Source organism: Suillus bovinus, assembly GCF_016758785.1.
Source record: "Suillus bovinus strain UH-Sbo-P2 chromosome Unknown EDB93scaffold_91, whole genome shotgun sequence".
NCBI lineage: Eukaryota > Fungi > Basidiomycota > Agaricomycetes > Boletales > Suillaceae > Suillus > Suillus bovinus.
Genome location: NW_024542147.1, coordinates 20005 through 34911, shown reverse-complemented (window position 1 = coordinate 34911; position 14907 = coordinate 20005). Strand labels below are relative to the sequence as shown.

Below are 14907 nucleotides of genomic sequence, written 5' to 3'. Positions count from 1 at the left end.
AAGATTTTATCCAACCATCGAAGTTGCCTCAAGCCTCAGGCTTCTTCTTTGTAGGAAAGAAGGACGGCTCCCTTTGCCCCTGTCAGGACTACTGGTACATTAACAAATGGACTATCAAGAACGCATATCCACTTCCCCTCATTCCGCCTCTCATCGCCAAACTCAAAGATGTGAAATACTTCACCAAAGTGGACGTCCGTTCAGGATACAACAACATTTTAATCCACCCCGACGACAAATGGAAGGCAGCCTTCTTGACATCTTTTGGGCTCTGCAACTCGCCAGCAACGTTCCAGGCCTACATGAACCAGACGTTCAGCAAGGAGATAGATGAAGGATGGCTCATCGTCTATATGGACGACATCCTAATTTTCTCTTCTGACCTTGCAGAACACCAGATGTGCACCCGTAGGGGTTTAGAGAAACTCCATCAGGAGAAACTCTTCCTCAAACCTGAAAAGTGCACCTTTGACTCCCAAGAGGTAGAGTACCTTGGGATGATCATCCGACCCAGACAGGTTGCCATGGACCCGGCAAAACTCAAGGGGATCAGCGAATGGCAGACTCCATCGACGGTAAAAGAGGTCAGATCCTTCCTAGGATTCTGCAATTTCTACCATCATTTCATCTCCCATTATTCTGACCTCACTCGCCCTCTCCTCGACCTCACAAAGAAAGACACCGTGTTTTCTTGGTCCACCGATTGCGAAGCTTCGTTCCAGAAGCTGAAACAATGTTTTACCATCAAACCTGTACTCCGGAACCCCGACCCCTCTCGCCAATTTGCATTGGCCACAGATGCATCGCTATTTGCGACAGGAGCAGTCCTCCTGCAAACCGACGACAATGGGTCTTACCACCCATGTGGATATCTCTCGCAGTCTCTCAACACTGCGGAACATGAATTACCAGATTTACGACCGAGAGCTTCTTGCGGTTATCATGTGCCCTGAAAGGCATGGAGACACTTCCTTGAAGGCAATCCCCATCCAGTGATCGTCTTCACCGACCACAAGAACCTCCTATATTTCCGTTCCTCACAGATGCTGACACGCCGGCAAGCCCTGCTGGCAGCTCACCCTCTGTGAGTATAACCTTCAATTCCATCATGTCCCGGGCAGCAAGCTCGCTGCACCCGATGCTCTCTTCCCGACGACCGGATCATGACAATTCGGATCGTGATAACGAGGACATTGTCCTCCTCCCAGATTCGCTCTTTGTTCAACTTATTGACACTGCTCTAGCATCAAAGTTCAAAGCAGCGAACAATAACCCTGCTGATCTCACTATAAAGACAGCAGCTGACACCTTAAATGGCCTCTGCGCCCCCCCTATGAAGTCTGCCTTGTCAGACTGGTGCAGTGACGAAGGCATCCTTTATTTCAAGGACCGAGCCTACGTCCCCCCTGACCTCCGGAAGCGCATTCTGGAGCTCCACCATGATCACCCGACTGCCGGGCACCCCGGATGTTCCAACACCGAATGGAACATCAAGAAAAGCTATTGGTGGCCCGGCATGGGCACCTTCATCCGACAATACGTTGATGGCTGCACTATGTGCCAGCAGATGAAATCCGACACTCACCCCACCACACCTCCCCTTATGCCCATTCCCTCCACCTGTACTCGACCCTTCTCCCAAGTTTCAGTCGATCTTATCACTGATCTTCTGGAGAGCACCGGCTATGACTCCATTATGGTCGTGGTCGACCATGGGCTTACAAAGGGGGTAATTTTCTCGCCTTGCAAGAAAACCATCACTGCAGAAGGCGTTGCTGAATTATTTTACAAAAAGGTGTTTATGCGATTCAGACTATATGACAAGATCATCTCCGATCGAGGCCCACAATTTGCCTCGAAGCTAGCAAAAGAACTCGGACGGCTCCTGGATTACCAGGTAGCCCTCTCCACTGCCTATCATCCACAGACAGATGGGCAGACAGAACGAATGAACCAAGAGCTGGAGACGTACCTCCGGATCTATTGTAGGACGACTCCTAACGATTGGGCCAAACATCTTCCTATGGCCGAATTCAGTCCACAATTCCAGATGACACTCCGCTCAGGAACACATCTCCAGTTCTACCTCATGATGGGTTACGAACCCAAAGGCATACCTTACGCCTTCCCCGACTCAAGCTCTGCCAGCAGCAGAGGATCGAGTCAAGAAACTCGCGAAGATCCATGAAGAAGCCCTTGCATGCCACAGCCTTGCGCAGCAACTGCATGGCAGAACACACGTTCGGGCGAAAGTACCAACCTTGGAAGGTTGGGGATAAGGTGTGGCTATCTGCTGCGCATTTGATCATCCCACTTCCCTTCAAAGAAACTCGCACCTGAAACGATACGGACCCTTTACCATTAAACAGGTCCTATCCCCTATCACATTCACCCTCGAACTCCCTGCCACCTGGCGTGTTCATCCCCACGTTCCATGCATCAGAATTATCCTCCTATCAGGAGACGGATGTGCATGGCCCGAACTATACTGAACCACCACTGGACCTGATCGACGGGGAAGAACATTACGAAATAGAAGCAATCCTCCAACACAGGGGTACCGGAACGAAACACCAATACCTGGTCTCCTGGGTTGGCTACCCACCCTCTGAACGAACAGTGGATCCCAGAGAAGGAACTGAAGTCCTGCAGCGGAGATACTCAAGGACTATAAGAAGAGACTCAAGCTGACAACAAAGCTCCTCAGTTGTTAACCAGCTACCATCATCTCCATGTCTACCACTTCGTCCAATGCCTCCTCCCTCTCCATCGGATCCACAGCTTCTATTGTCGAACTCATCCACGAGTCCACCATTTCTCTCACGCAGACCCCGGACTCTCAGAAGGCATTCTGGGAGGCTGTTATTCTCGACGCGCAGTATGCGCTTCGACTCGACAGCTTTATTGACCGTACCAAAGACACGGTTCTCCTGGAGATTGTCAACACCTTTCGGGCAGTTGACACTATCGCTTTCACAGCCGGACCACCCGGTATCCGTCCCCCTCACCCGATCACCCGTTACTCCGTCACGAAGGCCAAGAGGTCCCTCTTGAACCTTCTAGCATCCAGAAACTTTGGCGACACAGTCGCCAAGATAGAAGAAGAAATAGCATACAACCAACCGCCTATACAGGCATCCATTGTCGAGCGTACTGCTGAGTGCAGTGCTCCAACTCCCCCTCCTGAATGATCCAACCTCATCCCCACCGACCTCACATCAGAAGAAATCAACAGAATGTTCGCAGAACACGAAGAAGAGCAGTACAGAATGATGACTAGCGACGAGCTTGAAGAACTCCGAGCTGCCATCATCAATGACAAAGTCGTAGCCAACGACCCGTTACCTGCTCCCTACAAAGGGAAGAAGAAGCACGAAGAAGAAAAGTCAAGTAAGGAAACTCACACACCACCTTGGAGAAAGACAAACGAAGAAGATAAACCGAGCTTGGAAGCTCATCTTACCACTCCCCCTCCTGGGTTCACCTCTACCGACGACATACCAATATTATCCATCAGATCACCTATTATGAGGGACGACACCCCTATTCCTGTCCCTCCACCTATGCGCACCCCTTGACGAAGTCGCCGATTGAACACCGAGCGCATCCTTGCGCTTGGATTACCCATCACTCGACATGTACCGGGCCAGGATCCTACCAGGCAACAGTTACTTAATGATACGCACACTAGGACGACCCCACAACCCCACCAGTGCAACTTTAAGTGCAGGGTCTGCCACCGATACGGCCACAAACAGAAACAATGCGAGCAATATTTCTGCCGCATTTGTGGACGGTTCACCCCCTTCTGCCCTTGCCTTCACGGCAAGAAGATCCTTTGTCGAGGAATATCCTCCGAAATGTTCTACACTGACATGCGTCAGTTAGAAGCAGCATACGATCACGATGCTGCACGACTTGAACAAGATAGAGAAGAGAACACGTTAGAGGCCATGGACGCACTCCATGACCTTGACTGCGATCCCTCTTGGTATGACAACATGGATAACTGAACTCGTTGATTTCAGTCCTAGAAACCGGGGTAATGTTACAAGAACATCTAGACGCTTGGGCCCCTACCATTTTTCTCCTCATCCTTCTGGTATCAGCCCTCGCATCATACCCTTACCCCGACCTCACCCTTGTCATCCTTGTCATTCTCACATTCCCTTTCGCTCTCTATCTGTCGCTTCAGCAGAGCCAGTACATCTGGCTGGATCCTTTCGCTGACAAAGCATATCCATGCTCCGTTCCACCACCTGACTGATCCTGTGGACAGTCCCCTTGCCCTTACCGTCCGGACAGTAACCTATGATATGATGCACGACGCATCCCCTTTGCCCTGTTCCCTTTCTTGATCTCTGACTCGGTGCGCAGTCGCACATGCGACTTATAGATAGCTCCGCAGCTGCACGATCGTGCCCCTGCGTGTTTCACTTCTTATTTCGACCTTTGACTCACTTTCTTATCTAGCATGTTCTGCCTTGCCCGTGTCTCAACGCGAATGTGCTTTCCTTTTATGGTTATACCCTTTACCGATTGCCTCCCTTGGTAGTACGAGTTATCACCCACTAATATGTCTCCTGTCCTCTATATAAACTCGCTACCATGTACTATATTCCCTAACTTGAATCTACTTGGTTCTTGACCTCCTACTCTCACCAGAGTGATCCTTTCTGCCTTGCCAGCAGTCTATATTCTATCTTCTTATCTGCTCTTCGCGGATAAGCCTATAGTCTTGATCTTTGCTCATCGATTTCGTCGACAAGCAAAGCCCCTGTTAACTAGTCAGACTTCCGTCCTTCTAATTAACGTCGATCTTACGATTAACCTTCGGGTGTCATAAGCCTTGGCAGATACAGCTCATCGTCTAGCACCCGCTTGACGTAAGCTACCCGATTTGGACATAGGCGTCAAATCTTACTTGCCGAAGCCTCGCCAAGTAAGACCCCTAACCTTGGGCTAGCCCAAGGACGTCCTCGACCGTTGACGACACATGCTCTGTTTGAGCGTCGCCAACAGATACCATCCAAGCCGTAACAGGCTCAGGCCCAGGGCTTGGGCCTGGAAAAACTCGAGCCAGGCCCTCACAAGCCAGCAGTGTAGGCCTGGCTCGGCCTGGCCTAGTGAGGGCTCAGCTTGAGGGCTTGAGGGCCTGAGGCCCAGCCCAGCACATCACTAGAGACTACACACATCTAAACTCCGCTGTGCCAAAATGCAGCCCAAAAACACCAATGTCAAATTGAAGTCTACACTCACCTAAACAGCTGCATGGTCAAGTCCAAACTGCACCAGGCCCAAGAAGAAAAAATACAGAAGGCCTGTGCAAAGTTCAGGACTGATCAGCAAGCTGGGAACACACCAAACATCAGAAGAACAGCAACTTATTATGGTGTTGCTGAGAGCACTCTTTGTGGCCATTTTTGTAGTGCTCATAAGCCTCCTGCTGAGGCCCACAAGCACCAGCAGTTGCTCTCAGAGCATCAAGAGAAAGTTCTCATGGACTGGATTGAGCACCTTGATGCAGCAGGCAACCCAATCACTGTAAATGGACCATCAAACAGAAGTGCTACATACTCTGTTGAAGGACACTGTCAAAGAACTGAATTTACCATTTTCTTGAGTGCCATCCAAATATCAAGCTTGGACAGCCTTCTGGACTTGATCCAAAGCATGGCCAGTGTTTCAACTGAATGACAGTCCAGGATTACTTCAAACTCCTCCATGAGATTATGGAAGAGCATGGGATCCCATGGGAGAATATATATAATATGGATGAGAAAGGATGTCAGTGGGGAGGAGGATGAGGGCATTCCAGAGTTAAATACTTTATGTCACATGGAAAATAGGTACACTACAAGTTTAAAAGTGACAACCTTGAGCTTGTCACCATCATTGAGTGTGTGTGTGGTGATGGCACAAATATCCAGCCAGTATTTGTGTTTTCTGGAAAGGAGCATTCTCCATCATGGTGGACAGTTGATTCTGCAATCAAGTAAGTTGCGAGCATCAGTCAAATTGAGATCAATACTGAGTCAAATATCACAGTACTTACATGTCTCCTAATGGTTGGACTGATGACTTCGTCGGCACACAATGGTTTGAAGAATCATTCCTATCACAGGCCACAACCTGCAATACGTCTGGAAAACCTATTCTCCTCATATTTGATGGCCACAGCTCATACATCACATCACAGATTTGCGAACTTGCACTCAACAACAATACCCACATGTTTTGTCTTCCTCCCCACACCATTCAAAAGTTGCAGCCACTCAATGTCAGATGCTTTGGCCCCCTGCAAAATTCCTGGTGAAAACACTGTGATGAAGTCGTTACTGAGACGGGCACAGTTATACCTAGGAAAGAGTTTGTCAGAGAATATATGGCAGTTTGGAATGAAGTATTTTCATGGCCAGATCTCATTAAGAAAGCATGGGAACGTAGTGGCCTCAATCCCATTAATCCAAGTATATTCAAAGAAGAGGATTATGCACCAAGTTAAGGAACTTCGATTTGTGCACATGTGCCCTCGTCTTTTCCAGTCTCTGAACAGGCCCATCTGTTGAAGAAGAATTTGTGGAAGAATTTGATTTTGATTTTGAGGAGGGCTTGGAGCCAGGTGCAGAATCTGGTGGTGAAAGTGACAGTGAAGGAGAGGACAGTGATGTTGATGACCAATTTGATGCCATCAATATTAATGAGTGGCTTGAAAATTGCTGACGTGAATCAGACACCGCTGTAAAGAGTAGATCTGGGCTGGGCTCTACAGAATGTGAGTCCCTAGTCCTGAGAGATGTGAGTATGCTTCGTCCCAAGAGACAACCTAAAGAACTACCTTGATAATGCAAGGGAAGTCTTATACAGTCAGAGAGTAGACAAGATATTGGAAGTAAACCTCTCTAATGTCTGTCTGGAGTTCCAAGACTATGTCCAAAGTACCTCGGTACTTTTCCGATGTGGCCAAAAGTTGTCTGAAGTAGCGCGATGCCTTCTGAGGTTTGCGAGAGCTGTCTGAGGGTCAATATATGTTGGGATGTCGATGTGTCGAATAACAATATAAGACTTTTGCAAAGTGTCCAAAGTCCGGAAATGACGCTAATCTATCAGAACTCAAGGATAAATGAAGTGCAGAATTGGCAGTGGTCTAGCCAAACAATTGTTCCGAATGAACAAAGATCGATTGCGCAGTTACAATTATACCGAGGTGACTCTACTAATTATGACTCAAAGTATGGGAAGTGAAGTGAAGTATCAGTAGCCAGCGAGTGAGATTATATCCTACTTCTGTGAGAGACCGGAATCCATAGGCGAAACTAGTAGTGAGATAAGCAAGTCCGAACCTATGTAATAAGCCGCGATGTGTACTGTTTATACATATTCTGAGGCTCCCGACAGGATGTTGATGGAATTTATCTGTGTAGCACTAAGACGTAGTCAACATATAATTAGAATAAGGGAAAACGCACAAGCAAAGTCAAAAGGACAAGGATAGGACATGGTATGGTAACTCACGAGGTTCGGATGGGCCTCAGAACACAAGAACTGCCTGCGGAAGGTTTGGACAAGTGCGCATGGCCTTTGGAAGGTCAAGGGAGGTCGGGGAATGGTATGGATGTAGGTGTTGGATTGCCTGGTTCCGAGCCCAGCGCCACGACCATTGTTACACCGCCATCCCATGAGAATTGCTTGCAGCGCGATCAACTTCTCATCCTGCATCTATGCTGCTGATGGGCTCACCTTCACCATCCAATTATAACTCTCTTCTTGCCAAATCCACTTCACCCTCATTCACAAACATAACTTCTTCAGCTTCTCATTCAGTCATTAGCACTGTCAACCAATTCCCTACTTCATACCTCCCTAGCTGGTCTATGCAATACAAACTTAATGCTACAGTAGAGATGAACCAGTGGTTGCTGGAGAAAAACTATTCACTGGCGGCGAGGCTCAACTCCACAGAAGCACACTGTGCACTTGCACTGGACAAGATGGACAGCCTGCAAAAGAAGCTGTTTGCAAGCAAAAAGAAGACAAAAGAAGGCACAATCAATGTTGGAGCAAGGGGACTCACTTCAGCTGCAGGATTGCATGCATGGGAAGCCGAGAAGGCAGCACAAGCTAAAAAGGAAAGGCAGAAGACAGCGGCAGTGCAGTGATGGGAAGCTCAAGAAATGACTGCTCAAGCTGTTCGTGATGCTCATGGCCCAACTACAGCATTCAGCAGCTCTCTCAGTAGTAAATCAAAGGCCAACCTTCTTGAACTTGCCAGTGCTCTGGGAACTTCTCTTGATGGTGCTTGAAACAGCCCTGAGCGTGCTTCAGCAATTCAAGTGCACCTTGATGACCACCCCCAGCTGAAGGATGATCCAAAATTTACTGGCCTTTATGGCCGGGTCCCTTGTGGACAGAAGCGCACACATGCAATTGCCATCAGTGACAGAAATGCGGCACCTGAGGAGCCCCTTCAAGTTGAGTGTCCTGTTGTCTGTCATTGACTGAACGAGTCAGAACATTTGACAACAGGAAGTGGCTTACCAGCATCATCCTCAGGCTCATCCACTACTCCTGTACCAAACTTCGAAGGTCCTTCAACTAGTACAGTTTATTCTGGCACTACACATACCTTGATTCCTCATGGACATGGGCATCCATTCAATCCTCAACATAATCTACATGATGGCACACCTATTACACACTATTATAACTTTTAATATTATTCTTATCATGATTATTTACCTGCACAAGCTCATTATTCAATTGCATCCTAGTACACACAATGTATCATTACCTGTCACATAGTAAGTTCAATAAGCATGCACACTTCACCCTTCAAACAGATTGCTGTGATAGACTTTCGAATGGTGCGGAATCTGAAATGGCACCGCAGCAGACATGTGACATAGTGTGATGAAATGTGCGAACTCTAGGGAAAACCGCACTTTTTTGTGTGGTAAGTCTCCACTGGACTCAACACATCAATTTTAAAAGAAAAAACTAGCGGGCCTTGTACTTTCGATATCAGGCTATCCATCCGTCAAAAAATTATATTTTTATGTGGATGTGTTGTAGAGTTATAGATGTTTTCCCAAAAATGCATGAACTCTAGTGGACATCTAGTAGATTTTGGACAATAATCAGGGGCATTCTACACTGAGATTCAACTTCAATCTCACCTGTGTCATCAGTGCTCAAGTTCAAATAGACTGGTCGACTATGATTTTCCTCTTAATTACACAATTTATCCTAGGACCTATATCCTGAGTTTTTCAAATGTCCCCCGCTGTAATGACCTCTTCTTTGGAGTCAGAATTCACTTTGATCATTGAGGCTTTACATGCATGAGACGTAGGAGGATACAAAAAGAATGGCATTGCAGAGCAAGTAGTACATTCAGGGGACAGGAATGGGAATTATACGCGAGATAAAGCATAGGTGTGTTGGGGATTGTGCATGACAGACTGTAATTGAGTGATAGTAATTGGAGAGTTGATCATCAGGAAAAACATTCCCTGCTAATTTTATCTAATCATAAGTAATTCAAGATAATTAGTGTTTTTAGGAGATTAGATGGATTATGTTACCCCCCTGATAATCTGTTGATAATTGTCAGTCATTCTGATAATTTGAAGGTATTTGGAAGAATGTCTGTCCTATTGTCTTAAGATGCTCAAGAGATTATGGTTGGTTCTGGTCAAAACCAGGCTAGTATTACACCTGTCAGTGGGGGAAGGATATATTTAACTGGCTTGTTAGCCATAAACCCCCATACATCTTTCTGTTTAGCTATCCATGCATAGGTACATCCTTCCTGTGCAATTATCCATTGGAGGCTGCACCGGTGTGAAGAGTAAATCTAGGCTGGCCTCTACAGAATGTGAGTCCCAAGTCCTGAGAGATGCAAGTGTGCTTCGTCCCAAGAGACAACCTAAAAACTACCTTGATAAAAATGCAAGGGAAGTCTTATACAGTCAGAGAGTAGACAATTAATTGAGAAGTAAACCTCTAATGTTCATCTGAAGTTCTGAGACTACATCTGAAGCTGCAAAAGTAATGTCTGGAGTAGTGCAATGCCTTCCAAAGGTTGTGAGAGCTGTCTGAAGGTCAGAATGTGTCGGTGTGTCAATGTGTCAGTATGTTGGTGTGTCGAATAGTATAAGACTTTGCAAAATGGAAATGTCTGAAGTTTGGAACCACACTAATCTACCAGAACTCAAGAATAAATGAGGTGCAGAACTAGCAGCAGTCTAGCCAAACAATCATTCTGAATGAACAAAAGATCGATTGCGCAGTTACAAATATACCAAGGTGACTCTACTAACTATGACTCGAAGTATGGGAAGTGAAGTGAAGTACCTGTAGTAAGTGAGTGAGATTATATCCTACTTCTGTGAGGGACCAGAATGCATAGGCAAAACTAGTAGTGAAATAAGCAAGTCCGAACCTATGTAATAAGCCGCAAGGCAAGCAGCAATGCAAGTATACAGGTAATAAGCTGCAAGGCATACCGTTTATACGTATTCCAAGATTCCCAACAGGACACTGATGGAATTTATCCATGGTAGCACTAAGACATAATCAACATATAGATAGAATAAGGGAAAACACACCAGCAAAGTCAAAAGGACGAGGATAGGACATGGTATGGTAATCCGCGAGGTTCAGACAGGCCTCGAAATGCAAGGACTGCCTGTGGACAGTTTGGACAAGTGCATGTGACCTTCAGAAGTATAAGGGAGGTTGAGGAATGTTATGACACAAGTGTTAGAAAGGTTGGTTCCGAGCCCAGTGCCGCGACCATTGTTACACCAGGCAAGGTAAGTATTTGTCCGCTTCCATCAACAATCACCATGAATCACTGAGTAGATCTAAGGTACTTAGCACTGGGTCAAACAAAGGTCAAGCTTTCTATAGTTCATAACTCAGGTACCAACGAAAGAAGTTGTAGTATTAGTAGTCTATCAACAATATTAATAATGATCATCGTGTACTAAATCTTCTTGAGGAGGGATATCAAGGCACAGATGTTTGTCCTTGTTGTCACCCATCATGTCGATACCCATCCCAGTGGCCACCAATGCTGGAACATCCTTCCACTTCTCTTTGAATGATGCTGACAGCCTGCATTGAATAAATGCCTGCTGCTTCACGTATGCAATTAAACCCTCAGTCTCCTCTGACCTAGCCAGGGTTTGCAAACTGGTACAGTCCTCCCACCATTGCACCTGCCAGTCAAAAAAGGTGAAAACTTGCCGCATCTCTTCCACCAAAAGTTGAACTTTCTTGGATCAACAGTTTTGACGTGCCCTGGCCTTGCACCACTCAACACAAAGCGCTGTAATTCAAAATTAGCTATGAGCATATTTAGATGACAGCAGACTTACTGTCTTGCAAACTTTCAGCATTGTCATTAGAGATTCCATGCATCAACCAGATCCAGAACATGATGGTTGTGCCTTGTGTTTGCCCTGCAAAGTCTCCCATAGGACGGAGGTGAGATCTTATGAGCAGCTGTAGTTTTCATTCCCAGCCAATGTGGTCAAGGTGCTTGGATAGAGCAACAAGTGCCTTTTGTCCATGTGAGTATTTTGCATGGCTCATGACCAGACATTCTTCCACAGTGTTGAGTGTTTTCCTTGCATGAGTGTTGGGATTCTGACCATGTATGTGATGTTTTTTGAATTGCGCTAGCTGCCGATGAAGGTGAATATGAGTGTGACACTAGTTGAGTGCATCATGAGCTTGTGTGAGCCAGAGAGACCATTCACATATTACAGTGACATATCTCCATATTATATGGGTCACCCGACCTACATAATATTCCATATAAGATGGGCCAGTGGATGATGGGCCAATGTGATGTATATCCTCGATGTTGACGGATGGGCTGGGAGGAATATTATTTCTGATGGAGGCGGGTGGGCCCATGTGGGGAATATGTGGAGTAGATGAGTGGGCCAATAGACATGAATATTCTATAGACGGATGGGCTGATGTAGAAAGCTAATTCCTGCTGGGCTCAGCAGAAATCATACTACCTAGACAACAAATATTTAGGTAGATCTTAGCATGACCTATGCTGCTATACTTGCAGATCAAGTGCATTCGATCCTAAAGGGATTGCTAATTGGTATTAGTAGTAAAAATGTGTCAGTAATGCAAATAACAAAATGTCCGATGGTGCGAAACGATGTCCGAAGGTACTTATCCAATGTCTGAAGCCAAAGTGCGATGTCCGAGATTTCGGACTTTTGGACTTCACAATAATGAATCAGAAACTTTATAACGAGTGTCGGGTTGTGAGCGGTATGCGCGAGTATAACGAGTGACAGAGTATGATGGTGAACGAATGGTAATATTTAGCAATGCAACTAAGAACTACTGAGAATATTCTGGGTGATCCGCAGAGTCGGGAAACTGCTCCTAACTACTGGATGATGATTGCTATGGGTCACTACAGAGTATTTAAGTAAGTATGTAGAAATTCGGAAAACTACAGGCGAAGATAGTAGCGATATATTTTGGGTCCGATGTCCTATGTAATAAGACACGAGGTGCTGCAGACATGTAATAACGCGGTACAAATGTCGGAAAACGTGCACGGGAATAACTACGCACCTAGTGAGGCTAGTTCGGATGGACAGGACACGGGATGGACAAGTGCGCGCGAAGTGCGATTGGCCGATGCGATGTCCGAAGGTCCGATGTGCCGGATCCGATACAGAGTGGCTCAGACATGTGCGAAAGTGCATCGGACATGTGCACATATGTTTCGGGTGTTGACATGAGTATGGAAATACGTGGTTTCGAGCCCAATGCCGCGACCATCGCTACACCGAGGTAGTTGGATATTATGTAGATGGGTGTACCAAGGTAGGTAGGTATCAGATAAATGGGTATGCTGAGGGTACTTGTTATTACATACACGGGTGGGCCCAGATGGAATGAAGTTAATGAGATTGAAGTGCTGGAGCGAAATACTTTGATTTTGATGAGTCAGATCGAGTTGAACATTTTCTAGATGAAGTTGAGGTGGTGAGTCACATGGGGAGAATGACAGATGGGACAAAGAATAGCCTGGAAAAACAAGTGCATGGGGAGGATGGTGCATCTAGGAGAAAGAAAAAAAAACAGCTTGAACATAGCAATCTGCCAAGTTGTGATAATATTGGAGCTTTTGATTTCCTGTCATAGTTGTCCCACACTCAGTGAAGGCATCAGCAGCCACCTTGAAAGCTCTTTTTGGTTGTCAAATGAGGCCACTCTGACACTAGAACATGCGACTTCTTGCAGTTGATATGCTTCACAGACCTTTACTTCACAATAAAGGTTAGCATGTTTGAATCAGTGGATAGCCTGTGAGTAGCACTTGTGCAAGAATAGTGAGCACCTGAAGAACACCCATTCTTCTGGAGTTGAGGAGACAGCTAGATGGGGGACATCGGTGCTGGTGGGAGAAGTCAAAAAGGAGCCCCTTCAGTGACAAATTCTGTATTATACGGGTCACCCGACCTACATAATATCCCGTATAAGATGGGCCAGCGGACTATGGGCCGATGTTATGTATATCCCCGATGTTGACGGATGGGCCAGGAGGGATATTATTTCCGATGGAGATGGGTGGGCCCATATATGCTGATATTATATATATCCTTGAAGATGTTGGGTGGGCCGATGTGACGGTTTATTGCATAGATGGGTGGGCCGATGTACAGGAATTATTTTGTACACGGATGGGCCGAGGGAGTGGTGGAATATTCATTATGTAGACGGGTGGGCTGATGGAGGGGGATGTTATATAGACGGGTGGGCTGATGGAGGGGGATGTTATATAGACGGGTGGGCCGAGGTAGTGAGATATCTGTCTGACATTCATGGATTACTGAGTCCCAGATGCCCAAAAACCGAATCCCATTGTGCAACATCCATTCTGGACACCCGAACACCCCAAGCTCAAGACTGGAAACTGGAAACTCGGGAAAATGTGTGAAATTTCTATTTCCTTACACCAAACACATGAACACCTGAACACCCAAAGCCTGAAGCTTGAAAGTCCATTTATCAAATCATTGAGTGCCGAGTGCTGATAGACCCGAAGCCTGAGTCCCAAAATCCGAAGCCTGGAACCCAAAAACATGTATGCAAAATATCGATTTTTCATTCATTGCACAAATCACCAAGTAACAAGTGCTGAGGGCCAAACCCCAAAGTCCGAAACCTGAAAACATGTATATAACATATCCATTTTTCAGTCATTGCACAAATCACCGAGTGTCAAGTGCCAAAACCCAAAACTTGAAACCTGGTATGCAACATGCCCATTTTTCATTTACATTAAACAAATCATCGAATGCCAAGTGCTGAGGCCTGAAACCCGAAAATATATATACAACATATCCATATTTCCCTCACTGCACAAATCACCGATTGTCGAGTCCAAAACCTGAAACTCGACACCTGGTACACAAATCACCAAGTGCTGAGTGCCGAGGCCCGAGCCCCGACGTCCGAAGCCCGAAACCCGAAGCATGAAACCCAAAAATATGTATATAACATATCCATATTTCCCTCACTGCACAAATCACCGAGTGTCGTCTTTTGAGGGTCACCTAGTATTCATGTCCATGCATGATTCCCACATCATGCAGGACATCGGAACTTGGTACTCGATAGTTGGGACTCAGTACTTGATAGTCAGGAGTCGGTACTCAGTACTTGATAGTTGGAACTCAATATTTGGAACTCAGTACTCGATAGTTGGGACTCAGTACTTGATAGTTGGGACTTGATATTTGGAACTCAATAGCTAGGACTTGATACTCAATGTAACCTAAGTGTTTGTTCTCGAAAAAGAAACCATGGCAGCATGCATAAAAATAGAGCAAATCAGCAACAAACACTCTAGAG

The 14907-nt window shown here is 46.1% G+C and overlaps 2 protein-coding genes across 2 annotated transcripts; both read right to left on the bottom strand.

Annotated features, from left to right (window-relative positions):
• Positions 1 to 7371: 7371 nt before the first annotated feature.
• EDB93DRAFT_1107990 (uncharacterized protein) lies at positions 7372 to 8645 on the bottom strand (the record flags this gene model as incomplete). The annotated part of the gene is made up of 9 exons (XM_041447791.1): positions 7372 to 7416; positions 7516 to 7719; positions 7741 to 7786; positions 7860 to 7930; positions 7971 to 8012; positions 8075 to 8121; positions 8256 to 8357; positions 8539 to 8568; positions 8627 to 8645. 9 exons carry the CDS (start codon positions 8643 to 8645, stop codon positions 7372 to 7374), a joined length of 606 nt encoding a protein of 201 aa, XP_041302589.1.
• Positions 8646 to 11087: 2442 nt separating this feature from the next.
• EDB93DRAFT_1065683 (uncharacterized protein) lies at positions 11088 to 11288 on the bottom strand (the record flags this gene model as incomplete). The annotated part of the gene is made up of 1 exon (XM_041444894.1): positions 11088 to 11288. A coding segment is annotated over one exon (201 nt), but the record flags the coding sequence as incomplete, so codon positions are not given.
• Positions 11289 to 14907: the final 3619 nt, after the last annotated feature.